At 38.5% G+C, this 22,834-nt stretch overlaps 2 protein-coding genes across 9 annotated transcripts in view; both read left to right on the top strand.

Moving 5' to 3' along the window:
• Positions 1-7,308, top strand: part of rasgrp3 (RAS guanyl releasing protein 3 (calcium and DAG-regulated)) — a 28,696-nt gene extending 21,388 nt beyond the window's left edge. For 3 of the 7 annotated variants that reach the window (XM_008428991.2, XM_017309191.1, XM_008428992.1), the window contains 5 exons: positions 2,251-2,398; positions 3,127-3,163; positions 3,353-3,502; positions 5,528-5,898; positions 6,979-7,308. In XM_008428991.2, coding sequence (XP_008427213.1) covers positions 2,251-2,398; positions 3,127-3,163; positions 3,353-3,502; positions 5,528-5,898; positions 6,979-7,029 — 757 coding nt within the window. In that variant the 3' untranslated portion in view covers positions 7,030-7,308. Of the gene's footprint in view, positions 1-2,250; positions 2,399-3,126; positions 3,164-3,352; positions 3,503-5,527; positions 5,899-6,825 lie in introns of all 7 variants that reach the window. The other 4 variants (XR_535491.2, XR_535492.2, XM_008428993.2 and 1 more) reach the window with 4 other exon arrangements.
• Positions 7,309-7,399: 91 nt separating this feature from the next.
• LOC103476546 (B-cadherin-like) overlaps positions 7,400-22,834 on the top strand; it is a 31,975-nt gene continuing 16,540 nt past the window's right edge. The window contains exons 1-9 of one of the 2 annotated variants that reach the window (XM_008428988.2): positions 7,400-7,621; positions 9,238-10,975; positions 11,627-11,704; positions 11,994-12,123; positions 15,040-15,128; positions 15,477-15,647; positions 18,992-19,126; positions 19,302-19,457; positions 19,719-19,866. In XM_008428988.2, the coding sequence (XP_008427210.1) occupies positions 11,654-11,704; positions 11,994-12,123; positions 15,040-15,128; positions 15,477-15,647; positions 18,992-19,126; positions 19,302-19,457; positions 19,719-19,866 (880 nt within the window). In that variant the 5' untranslated portion in view covers positions 7,400-7,621; positions 9,238-10,975; positions 11,627-11,653. Of the gene's footprint in view, positions 7,622-9,237; positions 10,976-11,626; positions 11,705-11,732; positions 12,124-15,039; positions 15,129-15,476; positions 15,648-18,991; positions 19,127-19,301; positions 19,458-19,718; positions 19,867-22,834 lie in introns of those variants that run through there. The other variant, XM_017309190.1, reaches the window with a different exon arrangement.

Here is a 22,834-nt window from a genome sequence, read left to right as displayed (position 1 = left end):
ATCAGGCTTTCAAATCTTATAACACTAAACTGACTGTCACAAATAGGTACGATAGCATCTTGCTGAGGGTCTGAACAAAGATGGATGACTATAACAAAATATTTAAATTTGAATCACCAGAACAATGACTCCAATGACGACTGTGGTGTGACTCGTGTTTTCACTGCCAAGTGAACACAAAGAGTGTAAACCATGGAGGAGGTTTGCAGCCTGAAATCCACAGACAGATACAATCAATGTTTAAACAGATTTGAAAAGGACATACGAACTCTAAGGTTATGGTGACTGGAAAGTGCATAGAGTAACATACACATAGGCTACCTGTCCATCTTAGTTAGCAGATAAAAGGTAGATTAGGTAAGAAAATGTTGTTAGTTCGTCAACAGTAAATATCACTGATATTTATTTTAGTATTACACAGAGGTGGGAAGAGTACTCAAAAATTGTAATTGAGTGATAGTTGCAGTGTGCTTATATTGTTTATAAGTTAGGAGGATGGGAGAGTTGGTTATGTTTGTGGCTTGTTTATTGTTGTCATAGCAACTGCTTGACAAGAGGGCTGTCGGTTACAAGGTTCACGGACATGGACATTACATGAGAACTACGCACTAATGTGCACAAAATCTTTTTGTACTGTGGGAGGAAGCCGGAGTACCTGGAGAGAACCCACTCATGCACATGGAGAACATGCAAATCCCATGCATAAAGAACTCAAGCCAGGATTCAAACCCAAGACTTTCTTGCTGCAGGCAATAGTGCTACCAGCGGTGCCACTGTGCAGCCCTGATGTTTTATTTTTGATATTTTATTCATGAAATTTATTTTTTATTGACACCTAAAGAGAATTTAGAGACCAGTTGGCCTAACAGTCATGAATTCAGACTGAAATCAACTAAATGGAAGCAATTTTAGACAGGCTGTTTTTTGACAGGCTTCAAAGGAGCGCAGTTGTTGTTTTGATGTCCATCATGGCGGAGTGGACAGATTTCTGAAGAGCCAGATGTCATGTGCTAAGGGTCAATACATAGTTCCCAACAGTCTGAACAGGAAGTGATTGGTGCCATTTTAGCAGGCAAGCGTATGTACAAAGAATAGTGGGCTCATGGCTCCAAGACCAATAAAAAGAAAGTATGTGGGCACTCTTGACCAATGTGTGAGAAAAAGATACAAGAACAAAATGGCTGCTGTCGGGATCGATCTGTATGTTGAGACTGAGAAGGAAAATATGTCAGACAAGCTGCCTCTGATCTCCTACATCATTATAGTTAACTCGCGTATCGTCTCCAATAACAGAAAAAAGTTGCTGTGAATTTGTTGCTCATCATTGACACTAAATTTGATTAACACCAAATTTGTTTAGTTTTCTAAAAGTAAATAATTGTGAATAACTGCACAAATATTGATAAGGAATTGCCAGCATTAGAATTTATTTATTACACATTCTTTGATATCTTGTGTTGATCTGTGATGTTTTGTAAATAGTTGCATGCAAACAAATGAGGGGTTGCCTTCATTTTCTTGTTAATAATTTTATAAAACTGTGTTGCTTGCAATATTTCTACATACATTTTAAAAATGTGCAGTATACACCGGCATTCTAAATGATGAAAGCAATATTGACCATGTCTATTGGGAAATATAAAGATAAAATATAAATTTGCCAAAATTAACCATATGTACCCCAAAGGGTTAAAGTTGCAAATCATGTGGAAAAGTTGTAGTTCAGATTTGGTAAGGCCAAACCTGAACTCTTTGGAGGTCATTATAACTCCAAGCCAAAAGTGAAGCAGGTTGGAACGTCATGGTGCGGGCCACCTTACAGCCTGGCTGACTGTTTATTAATGAAGGAAAATTATTGGATAAATGTACTGAGACATTCTTGATGAACAACTGTGGATTTTCATGCTAGGTGGTAGTTCCAAAACGAAAAAGAAAATTGAGAAAGGTAGCCAAAGTACTAGAATGTTCTCTTCAAATACATTTCTAAATCTATGGGAAAGCAACAGAGCTGAATATTAGAATTCATGGGGAAAAACAAAACTCTTATACCTTTCATAAACTTCATGAATTGCAGTAATCATGTTCGATAACTCTATTTTAAAAATAAAAGACTCCCTGCCCCCAAAACAATGAATATTTATCAATTAAAAAGCCGCAAAGTTTATGGCATCACTGCCATGAATTTTGTCCATGACTAAAAGATCTCCAGCTGAGCTGATGCTCCTGTTTCCTCCTCCTTGTCTTCCTCAGAGATGGATTGATCAGCAAGGATGAGATGGTTGCGTATTTCCTCCGGGCCAACCCTCTGCTCCAATGTAAGATGGGACCAGGATTCATTCACAACTTTCAGGAGATGACCTATCTGAAGCCAACCTTCTGTGAACATTGTGCCGGATTTGTACGTATTTCAACAGTTGCTGGATGTGTCAGAAGTGAATTATGTCGATTGATGCCAAACATGCTGAATGTATTAAAACATAATGTCATCTTTTACTTTGGAATTACTAAATTACAGAAAACCAGGTATATATATATATATAATATATAAATAACAGCTTATAAAAATGCAAAAAAGGTGAAGCAGGTGAGAAGCCTGTTGAAGTGACAGGTAGGTTCTCTTATAAGTCCCGATTCCAGCAGTGTTTGTTCACAGACGTTGCTTGAAGGGAAGCGTAAACCACCAGAGGGCATAAGCAGAACCTCTGGCGTCCAGTAGGTGGCAGACGGATTACAGGCACAGGATAACACTTGGGTGCTGCTCATCAATGCTTCTGTAATAAGGGCAAAAACTGTGGAGATGAAGACTGATCATCTTATTAACCCAGGTTTGAGGATGGATGGATGGAATCTATCACATTATGAGAACAGTTTTGCATATTTGTGAGTTCTTTGGATCCTAAATTAGAGAATTTGACATTTCACCAGAGTACCACACTCTGTGTAAGAAATGAGGCGTTCTTCTGGGCCCCCTGGTGGCCTGTTTGTCCTAAGCAGCTTGTCAGTCCGCTTGTGTTTTCTAACGCCTGTTCTGGGCTCCCAACAATTGGCATGAAACCCAGTAGACTACTGGGACTGTTTTCTCTGTCCATTATGTAACATTTTCATCTTCTCCTTCCACATGTGCAGCTCTGGGGAATCATCAAACAGGGATACAAGTGCAGAGGTGTGTCTGCTGCTTTATTCTGAGAGTGACTTTCATGGATATGAATTCACTTGTTTGTGTCTCCTCTCTGTTTGTTTTTTGACACCACATTTATTAGCAGTAGCTATAATTATTATTATTATTATTTTTATTGATGCTGCTTCAATACCGCAGTGATGATTTGAGCCAATAAATGTGTTTGCTTTGCAGACTGTGGAGTTAACTGTCATAAACAATGTCGGGAACTGCTGGTTCTGGCCTGCAGGAAGCTGATTCGCTCAGGCTCTCTAAGCAGTGGCTCTCCAGCCAGGCTGACCCACAGTTCTCTGCCCAACAGCCCAACGCTGCCCACCTGTAAAGGTTGTTTTCAGATACTGTTACTCATAAGCAATATTCTGGTGTTATCAACATTTGGCTGAATGTTGTCATGAGTTAGCCTTTTCATAAGAGTAAATAAATGTAAGTATGCAGTAGTGGTACACTGGTAAATCAGCCCCATTGTTCTTAATTTTGCGTGATCGGCCGATACATGTGAAGCCAATATTATCTACTGATCTTATCTTATCTGCGAAGGTCTAAAAATGAGCCACTGTCCTCTTTTGCTCTGCCAAGAGAGAAGTTTGACCTTCAGCCCCACCCAACAGGTCATGTCTGCAGGTTTGCAGTTGCCAATAATCACCCCTCTGCCTCACTCTGTTACCAACTCAATGACTTTCTTGCTATATTCAGCAACATTTCAGACAAAAAAAATAAAATCAGTATCAATTTAGCAGGTCAGGATTTTCAAAGATCATAATCGGTAATCGGCAATCAGCGTGAAAACTGCAATCGGTGCACTCCCAGTCCTTAGTAACAGCTTATTGTATTCAGTATTAAGTTACGGAACATTGAGGTACTGGACTTTAAGTCAGTAGAAATAGAAACACTGTGGCAAAACCATCTCTCTGTTATTTTTGTTCAGTTTGTGTTCAAATTTAATGTGCAACTGGGAAATCTATTTCTCTTTGTAAAGCTGAGATATCTACTTTTTATCATTTGCATGATAAAAGTTGAGTTTTGGTTTAGATGTAAAGAAAATAGTTGTTTATTGCCTTTCAAAAACCCATCAACAGTTATTTGATGTTTTAAATAGGGCTTTCAATCAATTAAAATATTGTCCACAGGATTCATGGTTAACTTTCCATTTCTTGAAATTGTATTAGATGTTTTTAAAAATGTAATGTACCTTAACACATTTTTTTTGTTATATGATATTCTTAGCATTGGTGTAGATAAATATGCTTATTTCATGCAAAAATATGTTTACTATAATTGCAACAACACCAAACACGACAAATATCAAAAATATTTCACAAAAAAATCAATAATGGTACCAGGTTCTCTAAAAAATTGCCAGAGCTACTAGGAAAGTAAACAAAACGCAATGTATGAAATGTAACAACGGGGAATGTAATACAGAACTAGGACTCTTCCTTTAAAGTGTTGTTAAAATTAAACTTATGTTTGTGCCGTTTTCACATGTTGTTTATTTGATGCAGCCCCAAAAAACAAGAAGAAGATCTGACTTTCAAACGAAAAATCTAATAATCATGACGGGTTTTTCTGAGAAAGTTTCATTTGGAAATTATTAAAACCAAAAAAGTTTAATTAGTTTACAGATTATTTCACATTAGCAAACCTTTAACACTTTTGATTGTCTTTCAAAGTATAGGATGCAGTGACAGATGTAATAGGCTGAACATGGGATAACTCCTCATGTCTTTGTTGTTTTTATATTTATCATTTTTCATTTGCTTACATAAGTTAAGAGTTACTTCAGTTGTGAATATTGGCACTGAGTGGCGCTCTCAGCTGCTCCAATCGCAGCGCTCAAACAGTGCAGAGGACTGATGGTGGTCTGCATTACAAACCACCATCCAGGAGGAGGAGTTTTCAAATATGACTTTTTATAAAACTAGAAATTAGCTGAAACAGAGAAGGAAGTAATGCTCAAACTACAGCGCAGGCTGGGACCAAAGCTATGGAGGCTTGGGTGTTAACTGCCGTTAAAAAATGACCTAATTTAAAGTTATTTGCCTTTGCATTAACTTTGACAGTCCTAGTTTTAAAATACAGCTGGTCTATTCTATGCAGTACAGAACAGATCACAGTTCCATTCATTTAAATGAAGTGGACTCACATCTTAAGCTGTGCAGATTTGGACAGTGTCATTGTTCATCATCAATTTAAAGCTGTGTGGCACGCTGTTGCTGTACATTGTTTTTGAACAGAACATTTTATTTATTACATTTTATGTGTTCCTTTTAGCCATTCACTCATTCTCGTGGCTTGCTTTTATTTGGCAAGAACTAATTCACATATTTCCCGTTGTGTTCCCTTCTCCAGACGAGGACGATGTGTTTGAGTTCCCAGCTGTCGCCCCGGCAGGTCCAGCTCCGGATCCCCAGTCCATCACCCTGATGACCGGCTCGGCTCAAAGGATATCTGTGCGCCTGCAGAGGGCCACCACTAGCCAAGCCACACAGACTGAGCCCCTGTGGTCTGATCTGGGCTGGGGGTCCGCAGACAGCGGCTCACACACGTTTCCTAAAATGAAGTACAGGACTCACAGAAAGGCGTCTAAATGCCCGGGTATTGCCAGCTGGGAAAACCACAGCAATAGACAGAAGCACGGAGTTTCCGCTCAGAACTATTTGAATTACCAGAACAAACCCGGCATCTGTGAGGGACGAAACGGAGAAACAAACACGATGGAGGTAATGAAACTACACGTTTCAGATACTTTTAATAGTAGCAAATAAAATGAGCGTACAGTCCACGCAACATTTATGCCTCATTTCTTGTTTTACAGCGCCCCCTAGGGGAAGTGATGCAAGAAAACACAAAATAGAAATAATCACAACGTAATCTATATGTATATATAAATATTAATGCACTATAACATGAGTTCCACTGGAGGTTGAGATCTGGGCTATTTATTTATTTTTTTTGGTGATGGTAGATTTTAGGTTGTTTCCAGGAAAATGCATTTTGAATTTTCAAAATTAAAATTAACAGACATAAACATTTTAGATGTAATGTAATATGAAATGGTCAATTAATGCAATATCTGAGTTACACTTTTTGAATTGAATTACTGGAATAATTCAAATATTAAAATATTGAGCTACACTTAATATGGCTGCTATTTTCTTATATTTTGAAGTGTCAAATGTCCTTGTTAATAGTTAGATAATTCTAAAAGCATAGCAAAGTATGTAATTGAACCAATGAGCTTAGACTGTCTTGTGGCCAAACAGAAGTATAGAAATCGGTTGCAGGTGTGAACCATTGTTCCATCTGTATTACAAACCAGCATCACTGTCAGCTTTGGCTGCAGAGATGTTTTTGTTTTCATTAAAATACATGCAAGTTACTGTTTGTTTAATCTGCATCAAGTATTCCAGTTGTTGTTCGCCATTGTGTGTTAAATTTGTTAAATAAGCGCTGCTGTTTCTCTGCATTGGAAAACAATGTGTAATAACAAAGCCTCAGTGTTATTGCACTTAAAGGCAGTTCACAGACCGCAGACTCAGAGTACAGCTGGTAGACCTACATGCATAACGGTGCAGATGAACTGCATAATGGAAAATATGAATGGCAGAAAGGGAAATAATGTTTCCTTCACCTTTGGTTTCCTTAAGGACAGCTGACTTGGCCACAGCAATGAAGGCCGGGAGCACAGGACCTCTAGGACCACTAGGACCACAGGGAGCAGGAGGTTCTTCTCACTGGGGAAGACCTTGGGATGCTTCAAGTCCCCATTCAGTGACTTGAAGTTCTCTCATCCTTTCTAGACACTGGGGAGACATATGGCTGCTACCAGGGAGAAGCTCAGTGGACCATGAACACCTGATGAGAATCAAATCCTGAGACCAGAGAAAGCTTTAAAGGCTCCTGAAAAGACAACACATGAGGATTTACAAGTGAAATGGAAGCTAAAGAAGTGTGCTTCGGATCTGTGGGTCAGTCTTTAATTAAAACTCAGAGGTTTGGACAGAAAACATACCTCAAAGAGTGAATCACCAACCTAAATGAAAGAGCCTTGAAAAGGCTGATATCTCTGGGCACATATGTACATAATGTGTTTATACAGCGGTGCAAATAAAGGGAAACTATTATTCTTATTAATAACAATCTTGTTCTTCAGATGATTTTGAAGCTTGGTTCATTCCATTCAGTCCAGTTCATTCCAGAACAACTCAGTTCACTCAGATTCAGAGTTAACCCTGCATTTATTGTGATTATTATAACAATAATTCAACTTCATGTTAAACTGCATGGAGGCTGTGTGTTACGAATTAATCTGCCTTATTTTTTCACCGGACGCAGCTGAACCACGTCGCTTTCCCGGGCACGGGCCCCTTTCTCGGGGCGAACCCACCACTGCACCTGACCTACAAGAGAACAACCACATCCCCAACGCGTTACGCTCATCATGTGCGTGTCACTGTTGCATAAAAACACCACAAACCTAGACCACACAAATACTGCCCATATTCGCATGGTTCACAAAAACAGCGGATCCAATCGCTGTTTAAATATAGTAAATGATAAAAATATAGTAAATGATAAAGATAGAAAAGCAAAGCCTATCCCTATGATCCACAGGAGGTGGAGGATGGAAATTCCCAGGTTCAAGTGACGTCTGAGACTTTCACTTGACTCCCCTTGCGGGAGGGTTGAAAGTGAACTCGACAATAGCTTCACTGCATAGTCATATGTAGCTAATAGAAAGTGTCAGGTTCTGGATGGAAGTTGGGGTTTGTTGTTCTCCACTAGATGGAGCCCTGGAGGCGGCTGCACGGGGGACAGACCTTTGACGTCATCTACACACCGGTCGGCAATGGACCTTACCACAGGGCCCACCTTTCATTGGTTAATGCCCATTTTATGTCACAGCGCAGATATCACGTGGGTTACCAGCTCACAAACTCATGCTAATATACATTGTGGACTACCAGACCGACAGAGAGTTTTCGCGTCAGGACTCGAAAAAAAATGGTTCTCCGTCAGTGGGGTATCTGTACAGGTGATGTCGGGGATCCTGGTCGTGTTTGTGGAACTAAAATTCACAGATTTCCAAAATCTGAAATGGAATGTCTTGCTTGGATCAAAGCTTGTGCATGACCACATTTGCAGCTCAGCCGTCGTAGGATCAATAAGAATAAAGTGTCTGCTGGCGTAAGTATTATTGCTTTGCTTTCTTTGTGTTTAGTGAATGAAAAAAAAGTCAATAATAAACACATCCATTATRAAAACCTTTTAGCCAAGTACAGCATAATGGCAGTACCGATACAACTTCTACATCCTGAAGCCTGTCTGTTACAGCCTTACGTTAGCTGAACAGATCAATATGCAATGTGTACCGTATCTGACATACATTAAAGGTTTTATTTCACCTGAAAAGGCTTTTTACTAAACTGTAATCGTGTTAGCCACACTAGCACCAAGTACCGTGTATAAGTCCTAGGCACATTCGAACCCTCAAAACCATGAATGCCCGACATACCCAACTTTGCAAGAACAATAGGCATCAGTGATCTTGTCCACAGCTATATTTATGCTGAGGGTCTGAGGATCTGCTGTTTTCCTCATCGACTGGTAGCATTTAGCTGCAACTCGCACAATGTTGGAGGCATTGCGTGGCTAAAACATCTTGAYGTCGTCCAAAAAAGATGACATGAACTTGTTGGTTCCCTTGTCCATTGTCGTGGCTGATATTTTGTGAAAATCCGGCAGAAATGCTAAACTAATCGACTCAAAAATACTCTGCAGAGTCAGTCGAAACGAAAAATCCCATAGATGCTAAGCTCTGCAAGGAGGTTAATGTGAGACATGAAGTCATGTGGGACTTTCGAGGGGCGTTTCTGGGCAGAGCTTAGTAAGGTCCATTATGTCCTTACCTGCGGCTTAAGAGAAGCGGTTTGCCAACACTTCGACGCCAGATTATTGATTAGTGACGGTACTCACTTGGCCCCAAGCTCTCGTTGATTGCTGTGTCTCCCTTGTTTTCATCTCCGTGTAATCTGACTCTCTGATCTCTGTTCTTTTAGGACTTACCCGAGCATCCAGATCTGGACATCCATTCCCCGTTCGCCCCTCGTGACGCTGGCGGTAGTTACCCGCTAGATGGCCGAGTCTCCACTGCAACCTTTACAGTTCAGTCCTTCTTCAAACCTCACTCAAATTGGCAAACTGTCCGCTCAGCCGCTCTCCAAGCCCTGGCCGACCTGTCCATCCTCCAACGTCGCCACACCAGCTCAAATCAAGCTGCTGCTCCTTGCTTCCGTCAAGTCTCAACGTTTCCTGGCAAACGCCTGCGTAACCAAAGAAAAGGAAACCCAGAACGTCTGGCTCCCTCCAAAGGTGTCACATATACTACTACACATGTAAATTCCTCCTTTCCTCTCTGAGAACAACGCTAATTTCCTACAACCTAAAACTCATCTCCCATGTTGGTTTCCTTAGTGTGCTGTTGGTGCTGCTGCCCGCCGCTCGAACCAGTTTCCCTCCTGCTCAAACCTGTTAAACTATCTGTGTTCTTGCATGTGGGTTAATCGAATTACACCCGACATGACAGAGCGACAAGCTGCCAAATAAAGTAAACTGACCAACAACATTTAGGTTTAGGACGGACATACCCCCGCAAACTCACACAGATGTGTGCTACTTACAAAATGTTTTGACGCAAATACCGTTTTTTTGTTGTTGTTTTTATCTACAATGTTGTTAATAGCAAAGATGGTTTGATTTTTTTTTTCTTTTACCTAAAAGGAATATCTCAAGGTAAAAATATATACTGTATATATATATTTTTTAGCATAAAAAGTAGGGGGGCCGATTTATCAGTGCCAATTTCCTTAATTTTTGGAGTTCGGTGATAGGCCGATTTTTACATATGAAGCCGATCTTGTCCACTGATCTTATCGAGCTTGGCAAATGTGTAAGAATCAACCTCTGTCCTCTTTGGCTCTCTGGTGAGAAGTTTGACAGACAGACCGGCCCACTAAGTTTTGTCTGCATGTTTACAATTAACAATAGTGACCCCACTATTGCCAACTCAACTTGCTATAATTGAGCAACACTTTCGACAAAATTGGTATCGGCCAAAACCGGAATTGGTCGGTGAGGCTTGTTAATAGATTGGTAATCGGCGCGAATGGCCAGAAAACTGCAATAGGTGCACCTCTAATAAAATGGTAAGCCTGAAATACAAACTTCTGATAGTTTCTTAAAGCCCCGATCCTGCTGGTGTTTATTTTGCTGTGAACAGGCAGCAGATTACTGGTGATGCTTTGTAAAAGGCAACACTCGATGGAGCTCTTCCGTTAAAAGTTAACTATTGTTACTTTTATGTTATATGAAGCCAGAAAAATGTTAGAAATTTGCAGTGATGCACAATTGTTTTGTGAAGGCGGACATACACACCTCCTAGACTGTCATGGTGCTCTTCTTGATTTTACTTAAGATTTGTTTGGGCTCCAGTGGCCTTTTATTGAACTGTAGGCAGAACAGAAATGGGCCGAAGAGAGAAGTGGAAGCCATGCAGCAAATGGTCCAAGACTCGTAATAAAGTCTTGGATTACGAGTCCAAGACTTGATTGCGAGTCTTGGACTCATAATCCAGTACAACCATATTGAGGACCACAGCCTGCACATGTGGTGCATGCTCACCACTAACTGAGCCACCAAGTGTCCCTCCTCTTCCTTTTTGCCAGGTTGCCACATGTGAGAGCTTCAAGATCATCTGTTGCATTAGATACGCTGATGATATGAATCATCATCCTGACAGTAAGTTGCAAAGTGAAAATAAAACTGTGGCTGGAAAATATTCAAATAAGTGTTCTACAGCTCTCTTTTGGTTTCTAGTGTGTGTGTGTGTACAAGGTTTTTATATCCTTATGGGAACCTATTTCTGTCTACAATGTGGGGTTATGGGGACCTTGTGGGGACATTTTCTTGGTCCCCCTGAGGGAAATTGTTGTTTTTGGGTTAGTGGTTAGGTATGGGATGTATTAATAAGATAAGGGTTAGGCTGTAGAAATTAATGGAAGTCAATGTGAAGTAACCACAAGTGATGAAAACAGGACTCTCTCTCTGTGTGTGTGCGTGCGTGTAGGTAGGCGTGAACGTGTGGGTGTGTGTGTGTACTTACCTGTGAGTAGGTGTGCAATACTTGTTTCCTTATTCATGCATTAAATACCTACAAACCTTGTGGTACCTGCCACTTAAGGTTTGCTCTGTTTCCGTGACCATAAAAAGAGTCCGGAACAAGTTCACCTGTAATATGATAAACACTGAAACCACCCACAGCAGCTCATCCACACACTGAAACTTCTTCAGAAGACACAAAGAGAGACACTCTACATATCAAGTTTACAGATAAGAGCTACAAATTTATTTTTATTTATTTTTTTTCTTCCTTCCTTTTTATTTGTGAAGAGTTTTGACAGAAGACTTTCCACACAAATGGGAATCAATTGGCTCATTATTTGGAGCGTTGCGATCACTTTATTTCAGGTAAGACTTCCTCTTCCACATGAGATAATTTATTCACATAAAGAAAAAGGAGGCATTTCCTTCTAACTCATTTAAAGGTAACAGTTTGCTATTACTACTTCTCTTTTGTGTTTTAATGAATGCTACTGTTCTGACTTTTGATACAAAACATTTCTTCCTGCCAAAACAGCAGTTTCCATATTTTTGTCTTTGCGTATTTTTTCTTCTTTTACTGTTTAAATATTTTCTAAAGACAATTTCAAACGTTCTTTGTTTTAATATTATTTCATTCACTGCCAAATATGTTCAGGTTTCAGTTAAGGAGGTCTCCACAGCCTCGACTGTAGAAGAGTCATCATGTGTGCCTGGTTTTGAGTCCAAGTTGTTGATATTGAATGTGACCAAAAAGCACCTGAGACATGGCACAATACTGGGCAAAGGTGAGAACATTTCATCAAGTCATCTGCTCACTCACTCTTTCATACTCACATTCTCAAAATAGTTTATATGCTTTTATCTGAATTAGCTCAGACCCTATTATGAGCAAGCAATCATAAGGAAAGCCATAGATCTCACGTCAGATTTTATTTTGTACTCATGCTTCAACGCTTCCTCCATCAGGGTAAAACATGTTGCCAAACGTGTTTTTCAGGTTTTGCTTTTAAGGGTTCAGGATGTTAGCTGCCATAGCCCCAAGCAACAGGCATCTGAGAATGTACATATAAACTGTACTAACAAATACCAGACAGCTATTTCTTGAATTATCACTTAACCATTTATTTGTTTGCGTACATTTTTTCTCCAAAATGAAAAGACATGTACTCTACTATACTCTACAGTGCGCTTATGATAGATGGCATTTTGCAATCTTTTTAATGAAATCGTTTTGCATTCAAACGATAAAGCAGACAAGTTGTTGTTGTCTATCTGCTTTTCACATTCTTTCAGAGCTACTTTAGTTGGAAATACTTTGATCATTCCTGTTCCGGCACATTGTTGTCTCAGACTCTGCAGTACCTTTTTACGTGCATGATTGTAATTTCAGATGTTGAGTTTCTGTGGTCTATACTTCACTTCAGTCATACTAGTTCAACAAGTTTTAAAAAGAGAGTATCAGTTAAATTTTTTTATTATTTTTTTCCCACTTTAAAATGTGTTCCTTTTAAAATAAGATCAAGTAAAATGTTATGGTCTGTTAGAACTTTTAAGTTTCACCTGTGTTACTTTGGTCTTAGTTCATCCCTTAGTTTATTTCTTCTGGAATCTCTTTGTAGTTTATCTCCTCAGCTTGTCTCAGAGTGTGTGTGTGTGTGTGTGTGTGTGTGTGTGTGTGTGTGTGTGTGTGTGTGTGTGTGTGTGTGTGTGTGTCTGTGTGTGTGTGTGTGTGTGCAGGTCCTTCTAAAAATATTAACATATTGTGATAAAGTTCATTACTTTCCATAATGTAATGATAAAAATTAAACTGTCTTATATTTTAGATTCATTGCACACCAACGGAAATATTTCAGGTCTTTTATTGTTTTAATACTGATAATTTTGGCATACAGCTCATGAAAACCCAAAATCCCTATCTCAAAAAATTAGCATATTTCATCCGACCAATAAAAGAAATGTGTTTAAATACCAAAAAAGTCAACCTTCAAATAATTATGTTCAGTTATGCACTCAATACTTGGTCAGGAATCCTTTTGTAGCCTTCAATGCAGCGTGGCATGGAGGCAATCAGCCTGTGGCACTGCTGAGGTGTTATGGAGCCCAGGATGCTTCGATGGCAGCCTTAAGCTCATCCAGAGTTTTGGGTCTTGCGTCTCTCAACTTTCTCTTCACAATATCCCACAGATTCTCTATGGGGTTCAGGTCAGGAGAGTTGGCAAGCCAATTGGGCACAGTAATACCATGGTCAGTAATACCAGTGGTTTTGGCACTGTGAGCAGGTGCCAGTATGTGCTAAAAACTGAAATCTTCATCTCCATAAAGCTTTTCAGCAGATGGAAGCATGAAGTGCTCCAAAACCTCCTGATAGCTGCTGCATTGACCCTGCCCTTGATAAAACACAGTGGACCAACACCATCAGTTGACATGGCTCCCCTGACCATCACTGACTGTGGGTACTTGACACTGGACTTCAGGCATTTTGGCATTTCCTTCTCCCCAGTCTTCCTCTAGACTCTGGCACCTTGATTTCCGAATGATATGCAGAATGTGCTTTCATCAGAAAAAAGTACTTTGGACAACTGAGCAACAGTCCAGTCCAGTGTTGCTTCTCTGTAGCCCAGGTCAGGCGCTTCTGCCGCCGTTTCTGGTTCAAGGTGGCTTGACCTGGGGAATGCGGCACCTGTAGCCCATTTCCTGCACACGCCTCTGCACGGTGGCTCTGGATGTTTGTACTCCTGACTCAGTCCACTGCTTCTGTAGGTCTCCCAAGGTCTGGAATCGGCCCTTCTCCACAATCTTCCTAAGGGTCCGGTCACCTCTTCTCGTTATGCAGCGTTTTCTGCCACACTTTTTCCTTCCCACAGACTTTCCACTGAGGTGCCTTGATACTGCACTCTGCGAACAGCCTATTCGTTCAGAAATTTCTTTCTGTGTCTTACCCTCTTGCTTGAGGGTGTCAATGATGGCCTTCTGGACAGCAGTCAGGTCAGCAGTCTTACCCATGATTGCTGTGTTGAGAAATGAACCAGGCTGGGAGTTTTTAAAAGCCTCAGGAATCTTTTGCAGGTGTTTAGAGTTACTTTGTTGATTCAGTTGATGAGGTTAACTGCTCATTCAGAGAACCTTTTCATAATATGCTAATTTTTTGAGACATGAATTTTGGGTTTTCATGAGCTGTATGCCAAAATCATCAATATTAAAACAATAAAAGACTTGAAATATTTCAGTAGGTGTGCAATGAATCAAAAATATGACAGTTTAATTTTTATCATTACATTATGGAAAATAATGAACTTTATCACAATATGCTAATTTTTTTAGGACCTATATACTGTTCTACTTCCTTGTCGGATTCTCTTTCACAGTCACACCTGTGTTCTGCTTTACCTGTTTCTCATCTGAGTATTTTCTTTTCATTGCTTTATTTAACTTTCTGTTACAACCACCATCAGATTTCTACATACCTGTCTGCGATTTTGACTTTTCCCATTCATATCATGGGAATATTGGTGCATGAATTTAGTGAATTTATTAACTTTAACTTAACATCAATGTGTTAATCCCTTTATCAATTAATACAATTATGTTTTTTATCATTTATTTTTTATTTTAATCCTGATGTAATTTTCTAACAGACATAATTTTCAGTTCCCAGTTTCCAATGTACATGTTTAACATTTTGTTATTTTCTTGATTTCCAGTTGGCTTCACTGACTGTACAGGCCGCACAAGATTCCTGTTCAGCTCTGATGACAGCCGTTTTCTGGTCCGGACAGATGGGATGTTAATGGTGAGAAAAGAGGCAGAACCCAGACAATATATAATCATCTAGAAGCCTTAAAATAACTGGATGATTTTAACTGGAATAATTTTGATCCTATCTGTAGTTCCATCACTCCATCCCAAGAATCCCAAGAGACTTTAGTTGGTCTAATCAGCTGTCGTTTTGCCCTAAGTAGAACGACAGCGTGCCCTGGTTCCTGTAACACTGAGGGGCTAATGTAAGGTGTAAAAACAGTGTTTCATTTTGAAATATTTTTGAATTGTTTCTGTACAGTTAGTTTGGGAACCCAGACTGGTAAAAAATTTGTGCTAACAGGACACTGAGCTGATGACTGTGGTTCTTGACCTAATCCAGGTAAAGAGACGGGTCATTCTTCATGAGAGCCACCAGCGCTTCTCCATCCACTCCTTGAATGCACAAGGTCAGAAGCTGACTCTTCCTGTCATGGTTTTGTACCAACGGATTCACCACAGGAACAACGAGCCACTCAGTCAAACTGAAATGAGTTCCACCAATAACACACAGGTAGGTTTAGAGAGTCCTTACATAGTTCAGTTCCCTCAGGTTAAAATGAAACAATTCATGTTCATAGTTCAAAGCTTGAACATAACCTAGTGATTCTTCATCCATCATCTTATCTCAACTAAAGTCTGAACATATCAATTGTCGTCATGCTTCATTTTCACCTAAAAAATAATTTACCGGTAGGTGAAAATACATTTTAATAGGAGTTTCACCTAACTTAGAAGATGGTGTAAAAATAATGTTTGTTTTAGCCACATAAATAATCATGCTCAGCAGCAAATTAATATATCGCCAACCACAGCTTAGAGTAGCTCATTGATACATTAATGCAGTTGCCATGTAGCCTGATGAAAATAAATTTTGCTAGACACTGTCAAACATTTATAAGCTTTAATTATTATTATCAAACGTTATCAAACATGCCGTTTTGAAGCCAAAAAACTCTGAAATCTTTAGAACCAACCATGAGAATCAGTTTATTTAAAGTTAAAGCTCATTTTCATACAAATACAAGATGCTAGATAAATGTTTGGCTGTTGAACTGGACCGTTCATGTTGCTATCTAGCTGTTTGTATTAGCAGCTCCACAAATCTTTCTGATAAATATTACATTAATATGCATGAAAACAAACCTTTATCTTGGCTTTTTTTTAAATTCTTCCTCTTTGCTAACTTATCTTCCACCGGAGCTTTGAAGGTTTGGGCACACGTTGCACCCAAATTGGTAAATCGTGACCTACTGCGGCCACCAGGATTGCCCAAGAGCAATTATTATTTTTATTTTTCTTTTTGTCCATATAAGAATGAATTCTACATACATCATCAAATATATATGATTGTACAAAAACAAATCCCAACTTTATAATTGTGCGTTTTTGTTAATATAAGCACATAGAAATCATTACTAAAAAAATCACTTTCACTTTGAATTTGCTTTGCCTTGGGCTGGCCCTGAGAATCATGGCAGAAAATGGATGAATATGCACTTTAAAGTGATATTAGTTAGAGCTGTTGTAAAAGAATATTTTAGTAATTAAGTACTCTATAGATTATTTTTGTGATTAATCGAGTAATCGGATGTTTCTGTCTCTCGTTTTTGCTCCGAAACGGTGACGACAGCAGAAAAGCTGTTGTACTCCAGGCATCGCGCCACACAATTTAACAATGCTTATTTGTCCCCCAAAACCTGATTAAATGCTAGAAAATTCAACCTCATGATGCTAGCTCTTCACAGCAACTCATAGGTGGAAGTCATGTCACAAATAATGATCTGGGAGGAACACGGTGCACTGAATAATAAAACATAATTTTAAGCTTCGAGGCAGATACATTTTCCTTGAGGAATTTTAATAATCAAGGTACTCAAATCATTCGAGGAATCATTACAGCCCTAATATTAGTTTTAATTTGTACCCACATAGGCAGCAGATTTTTTATTCTGTTTCTTCCAACAGATTTGCTCGTTTTTCTGTTTATTGAACAGAACACATTTATTAAATGATTTGTTATGGCCATGAGCCTCTGTTTATGAGTGTGTATTTTGATGTGGCCTTTTTAAAGTAATAAATGTTTGTGTTCAATATTCCTCTATGTTTTGCTGTTTGGGATAGTGCTATCATCCATCTCTGGGTAAACGTTACAAATGTTTATGATTTGCTGCTGTCACTATGTGGACGGACATGTAGTGGCCGCAGACAATCAGCTGCATTCTGTCGTTGACTTTACAGTAACTCCTCGTAAGAGCATGCATGTAGTGACAGTGGAGAGGAAAACCTCCCCTTTAAATATAATGCAGAGAAATCCTGGAGGACAATTTGCTTCCATCTGCTAGAGAACTACAACTTTGGAGAGCATTTATCTTTCCAGCAAGACAATGACCTGGAGCATCCAGCTAAAGTTACACAGAAGTGGTTTGAAGACAACAAAGTGGATGTTCTTGAATGGTCCAGTCAAAGGCCTCAGTCAAATAGAGAACTTTGGGCTGTACTTAAAAAGGGCTTTGGCACTACCACTCTGTTACAATCAGCGCTTTCGCTGCACCCGTCCACTAGACGGCGCATTTAGCAGATCTTCCAAATTCCTAATCTTTCGTATGAGCCCAGCAGCATGTCTTGATAGTTTGGCTGAAAACTGGCCTTTATGAAAGGGCTAAAGTGATGTTACCAACTGTGAATGTGATGAGTGGAGGCCTGTAAAGAGATGTAGAAAGTCTGATGTAGCTGTGACCTTGTAAGTGGAAGTTATTTCACCTTATTTTTCATGGTCAGAACGGTCAGATTTTGAGGGTTTGCCACATGCTTTGATGTACAAAAAAATGTTAATAATTTTTTATCTTTAATGCCTCAAAACTCTGCTGAGTGATTCTGGAGTCAGTATGTCAGAAGGAGTTTGCTCAGATACATGTCTAAAAAAGACTAAATGGTGGCTTTGATCCAAAATGGCCGACTTTCTGTTGGGTTTGGACCATGGCTTCAAGAGACTTTGTTAGTACCTTAACTTTTATTTAGCTATGCATTATGAACAAGCTGGTAAAGTTGGAAACCGATAGATGGAAATTCCTAGGACGAGTTTGCTCAAATGTAGAGGCTCTAATAACATGTAACATGGTGGTAATGCAGTAAAAATCGGAACTTCAATCCAAAATTGTCGACTTTCTGTTTTGTGTTGAGTAATGCCTGCAAGAGACTTTTCTGTAGGTCTTGGGGAGTTCTAGAAGAGGACCAGATTGTATGCCTCCACAATAAAGGTTAATGTGCACAGTGTTTTGAAAGTTACAGAGTGATGCAGTTGAGCTGTTTCTGTTATGATTTTTGTGACAATGTTAAAATGCATACATTTTATGTAGGCCTAATGCGTCCACCAAATCTGGTAAGTTTTCAGATATGTTTCGGCCTCCAAAAGCCAATTTATTTGACTGAAGCATAATGAAAAACAGAGATTATAAAAGGCCACAACAGTGCATGGCTGGTCAGACCTAAATATAAAACATCCAAGGAAGTGAATACTTTTTATGGGCTCTGTACTTGTAGTACTGGTAGTGTGAGGGTTGTGTGTTGTGTTAAACAAATGCTTTTAATGTAGAGATGTTTTTCTGTGAAACACTGCCACTTTGTGGCTGTATTTAACATAATCTGCTTCCATACTTATTTTTTTTGTACCATCTTCATGTCCCACATTTCTTTTTATGAGCGATTCATTTGAACTTTTGGCCCAGAGAAAATTTATATTAAGAGTTTCATGTCAGACGGCAATTTTATTGTTAAATTTGAAGTCAGGATTCATTTGTTTTTCTGGAAGCCATTTAGTTTCAGTTGTTTTCTGATTAAAACATATTTGTTTCTTAGGATGCTCCACAGGCTCCCATTCTGTATTTCCCGAAATCTAATCCAGGACTGAAGAGGAGAAAGAGAGGCTGGGTTATCCCTCCTATGAATGTTGCTGAGAATTACAGAGGAACTTTTCCCCAGCTTGTTGTTCAGGTAAGAGAAATTAAAATGAATGCTGGTGTATGTATGATGTATGATGCTAGAAAAATGACATTCAGTGTAATTTTATTTGCTATTTAAATTATACATTGTACTTTAAGATGTCTTCCTCTATTTTTTGTGCTTTGCTTAAACGCGTCTCAATATAACCTTGGTCTGTGTTGTCCAGATTCGCTCTGATAACGATAAAATGAAGAAGATCCTTTACAGCATCACTGGTCCTGGAGCTGATCAGCCTCCGGTTGGTCTTTTCATCATGGACAGAAACACTGGTCATCTGTATTTAACACAGGGACTGGACAGAGAGAAAAAGGACAAGTACACGGTCAGTGTTTTCTCTTGTAGCTTTAAGTCTGATGCTTTTCTGTTCGCTGTTTGTTAAAGATGAAAGACTAAAGAAAGTCAAGAAACAATTTTCTGAAACAATTCTCAAGTTTACAAGAAATACTCAAATAAAAACTGTCATCTCTGATTAAATACACTGAATATTGTCTATAAAATAGGAAAGATAAAATATAAATTTTCTTGCAACATCAAATCAAAAAGACCATATTATTCTAATATGCTAAAATTATCGTTCTTACAGCTTAAAGCCCATGCTGTGACAGTGGGAACTACTACAAGTGCAGAGGAACCTATGGATATTATAGTCAATGTAATTGACCAGAATGACAACAAGCCTATTTTCAATAAGACTACATATATGGGAGAAGTTGTGGAGCAGTCAGAAAAAGGTAAAGTTTCAGGATGATGAAAATTCAAAAAGAAAATGTTTTACTTTTTACAAACTAAATTATAAGTATGCTTGGAACTTTTGGCAGGACCCTTTGAACAATTTTAACACTATGTAAAAATTGGTGCATATATATTATGCAAAAATTACTTTTTGTATTTCCATTTGGGTCTGTTTCTAAAAACACTCCAAGTGCTTAAAAAATATGCACACAGACGTTTTTTGGGAATAAGTTAATGTTTTTTGGTGTCTGGAGAATGAGCAGTTTCAAAAACCTCCCAAATGTTGATTCACAAACCACGGGCTGGGGTTGTCCAGCAACCCCAGCCAGACACAGCCCCATCATCTGGTGACCCAAGCTTAACTTCAGGACATTTAGTCAGCTGGATTTACTGCTGTATACGCTGTACAATGGCTGCTGGGAAAGATGAGTGTTTTGTTGTTGACTTATCATCCAGAAACTACACGCTGCATTCTTTCTGGTTGATCTGGAGGCTCTTCTGCTTCTCAAAGATGCACAATTGTATAATTGCACATCTGTTTGCAGACTTTTGAGTAAACCATGATTTGTGGGGCATGGCCAGCAGCAGCTTATTTGGATTTTAACTGACAAGAGACCCTAAAACAGCTCATTCTGAAAGGAGATGAAAATCTTATCCAAGAAGGATTTTGTGTTTTAAAAATAAATGTAATGAACATGATGTATAGCTCATAGACCTAACCCATTCAAGCAAATATAATAGGTAACCTTTAAACACCAGAATACTTTAATTTGGTTAATCTTCTAGTCAGGGACGCCTGCAGGATATTATCGGAGGTACGCACAACACTGTCCTCTAACCCACAAGAGCACAACCACATCTCCAACTCTCATCATGTGCGTGTTGCACAAACCTAAACAACACAAATTCATGTCGCATGCGCATAATGCACATGGCTCACAAAACAGTGGATCTAATCTGCTTTCTTTCTTTTTATTTTGTTTTTAAATTATACTAAATAACAAAGTCAGGAAAACAAAACAGCGTACAGAAAGAGCATCAAGCCGCCAAATAAACAAAAGTTAACTGACCAATAACATTTAGGACGGACATGTGACCACTACAGTCTTGCACAGATGTGAGCTACGTCCAAGATGTTTTGACACAAAATAAGTTTTTTTTTTTCTTCTCCACAATCTTGTTTCTGGTAAAGGGGCTTAGATAATAAAAAATCCAGTATCTAATTGAAAATACACACAGGACTTCTGCAGGACTTCATAAAATAGCAATCACCTACTAAGAGAACACTTGGGTGCCTCTAATCTTTTAAGTGTATGGATTTTTTTATTAATTAGACATAAGCAGACATGAAAGTAAGCCGGTATGGTCCGGTACTGCGTACAGGTAAAATATTTTGCGCTGGTATGGAGTACTAGGAGAACTGCTGCACTTTGAGTCAGAATAGATCTGCTAGCAATAGATCTATTACGACTTAAACTGTTTATAAATAGCTTTTATTTTCCTCACTCCGAATTACAGCAATAAATGCTAATTTAACTAATTACTTTCCACCCAATAAGAACCAACATATAAATTTTTTCCACATTGTGAAGTGCTTCTACTTCTGTGTTATCCATACAGGCAGTATAACCCTGGTGAAAAAGAAATATACTAAGCATGTTAAATCTTAGCGTGCTTGAAGCCAGAATAATCATCATTATACTTCAAGTTAGTTAGTTAACTTGAAGTATGTTATTTTGGAACAACTAATTTCATGCTTGGTATATTTTAATAGTAATTAAATTGTAGAAAATCAAAATTTAAAGTGTACTAAGTGTACCATCACATGCATTTTTTGAACTAAAGTTATATTTTGTATACTTTATATATCTTTTTATGTCATATAAACATGCTTGATATTTTAAGTGAACTATTTTTGTGATTGAATTACATTTAAAATATAGTTAGAATGTATTTTGTTAGAATGTATAATGCTCATACTTTAAATATGAGCATTATACTTGTATATATTAGTAGTGTGATCTCTATGCTCCAATTACACTTTTGGTTTATTACAATTCCTAACGAAGTACACTTTTTAGTTATTTAATGTCTTATTATTCTTTGCCACTTTGTACATTACATTACATGCTTCATGCAAACGTATCAGGCTACCAGAACACAGAAGGATCAATTACAACAGTTTTCAGGTGAAACACATTACTTTGTGTTCAATATATTCATATTTTTCAAGAGTACATTGCCAATATACTACTATCAGAGAATTGTACAAACTGTCAATATATTAAAAGTTTACAGAAAATATGCTTATGAAAATTAGCACAGTAAAAAAATAGAAACACTTTAGAGGAAATATGAAAAATACTTCACCAAGGATAGAGTATTATAATTAAATGTAACAGTATTCAATCAATCAACTTTATTAAAGACGCAGAATAGGTCCATAGTGTGAAGATCTAAAAGAAAAACAATAATAAAAAATTTAAATACAGCAAGCACAAAAGCAAGTCACTGAGTTGCCATAAGGCTACATCGCCAGTGAGTCCACATCTTGGACTTACACCCAACTGAACTCTGTGAGATATCTGTTAGTGACAAGATAATGTTGTTTGTAGAGACACAAAGCCTCCCCATGAACCTGTACATAAGAGATCGCAGCACAGCATGAAAAGTGGAGACCCCAACACCGATAATTATCTGACTAGCACTAGTCCATCTCGGCATCCTGAGCAGCATCCTCATTCCGTCATTGTAGGCCACCTTGAGCTTCTGTAGAGTACTTTGTTTATACTGTCGCCAAAGGTGAGCAGTATACAGTGGGGTGCAGAATGCCTTAAAGAGAGCCACTTTAACTGAAACTGAACACATCCGAAACTTGCGTAACAGCATGTTGGCTTGTGCATACATTAGACCCCGTTGTCTGTTGATGTCCATGTCATCAGTTAAATCATCAGTTATATAATGACC

Source organism: Poecilia reticulata, linkage group LG15 (genome assembly GCF_000633615.1).
Source record: "Poecilia reticulata strain Guanapo linkage group LG15, Guppy_female_1.0+MT, whole genome shotgun sequence".
Lineage (NCBI taxonomy): Eukaryota > Metazoa > Chordata > Actinopteri > Cyprinodontiformes > Poeciliidae > Poecilia > Poecilia reticulata.
The sequence above is the reverse complement of the archived record's forward strand: the minus strand, read 5'-3'. Positions and strand labels throughout refer to the sequence as shown.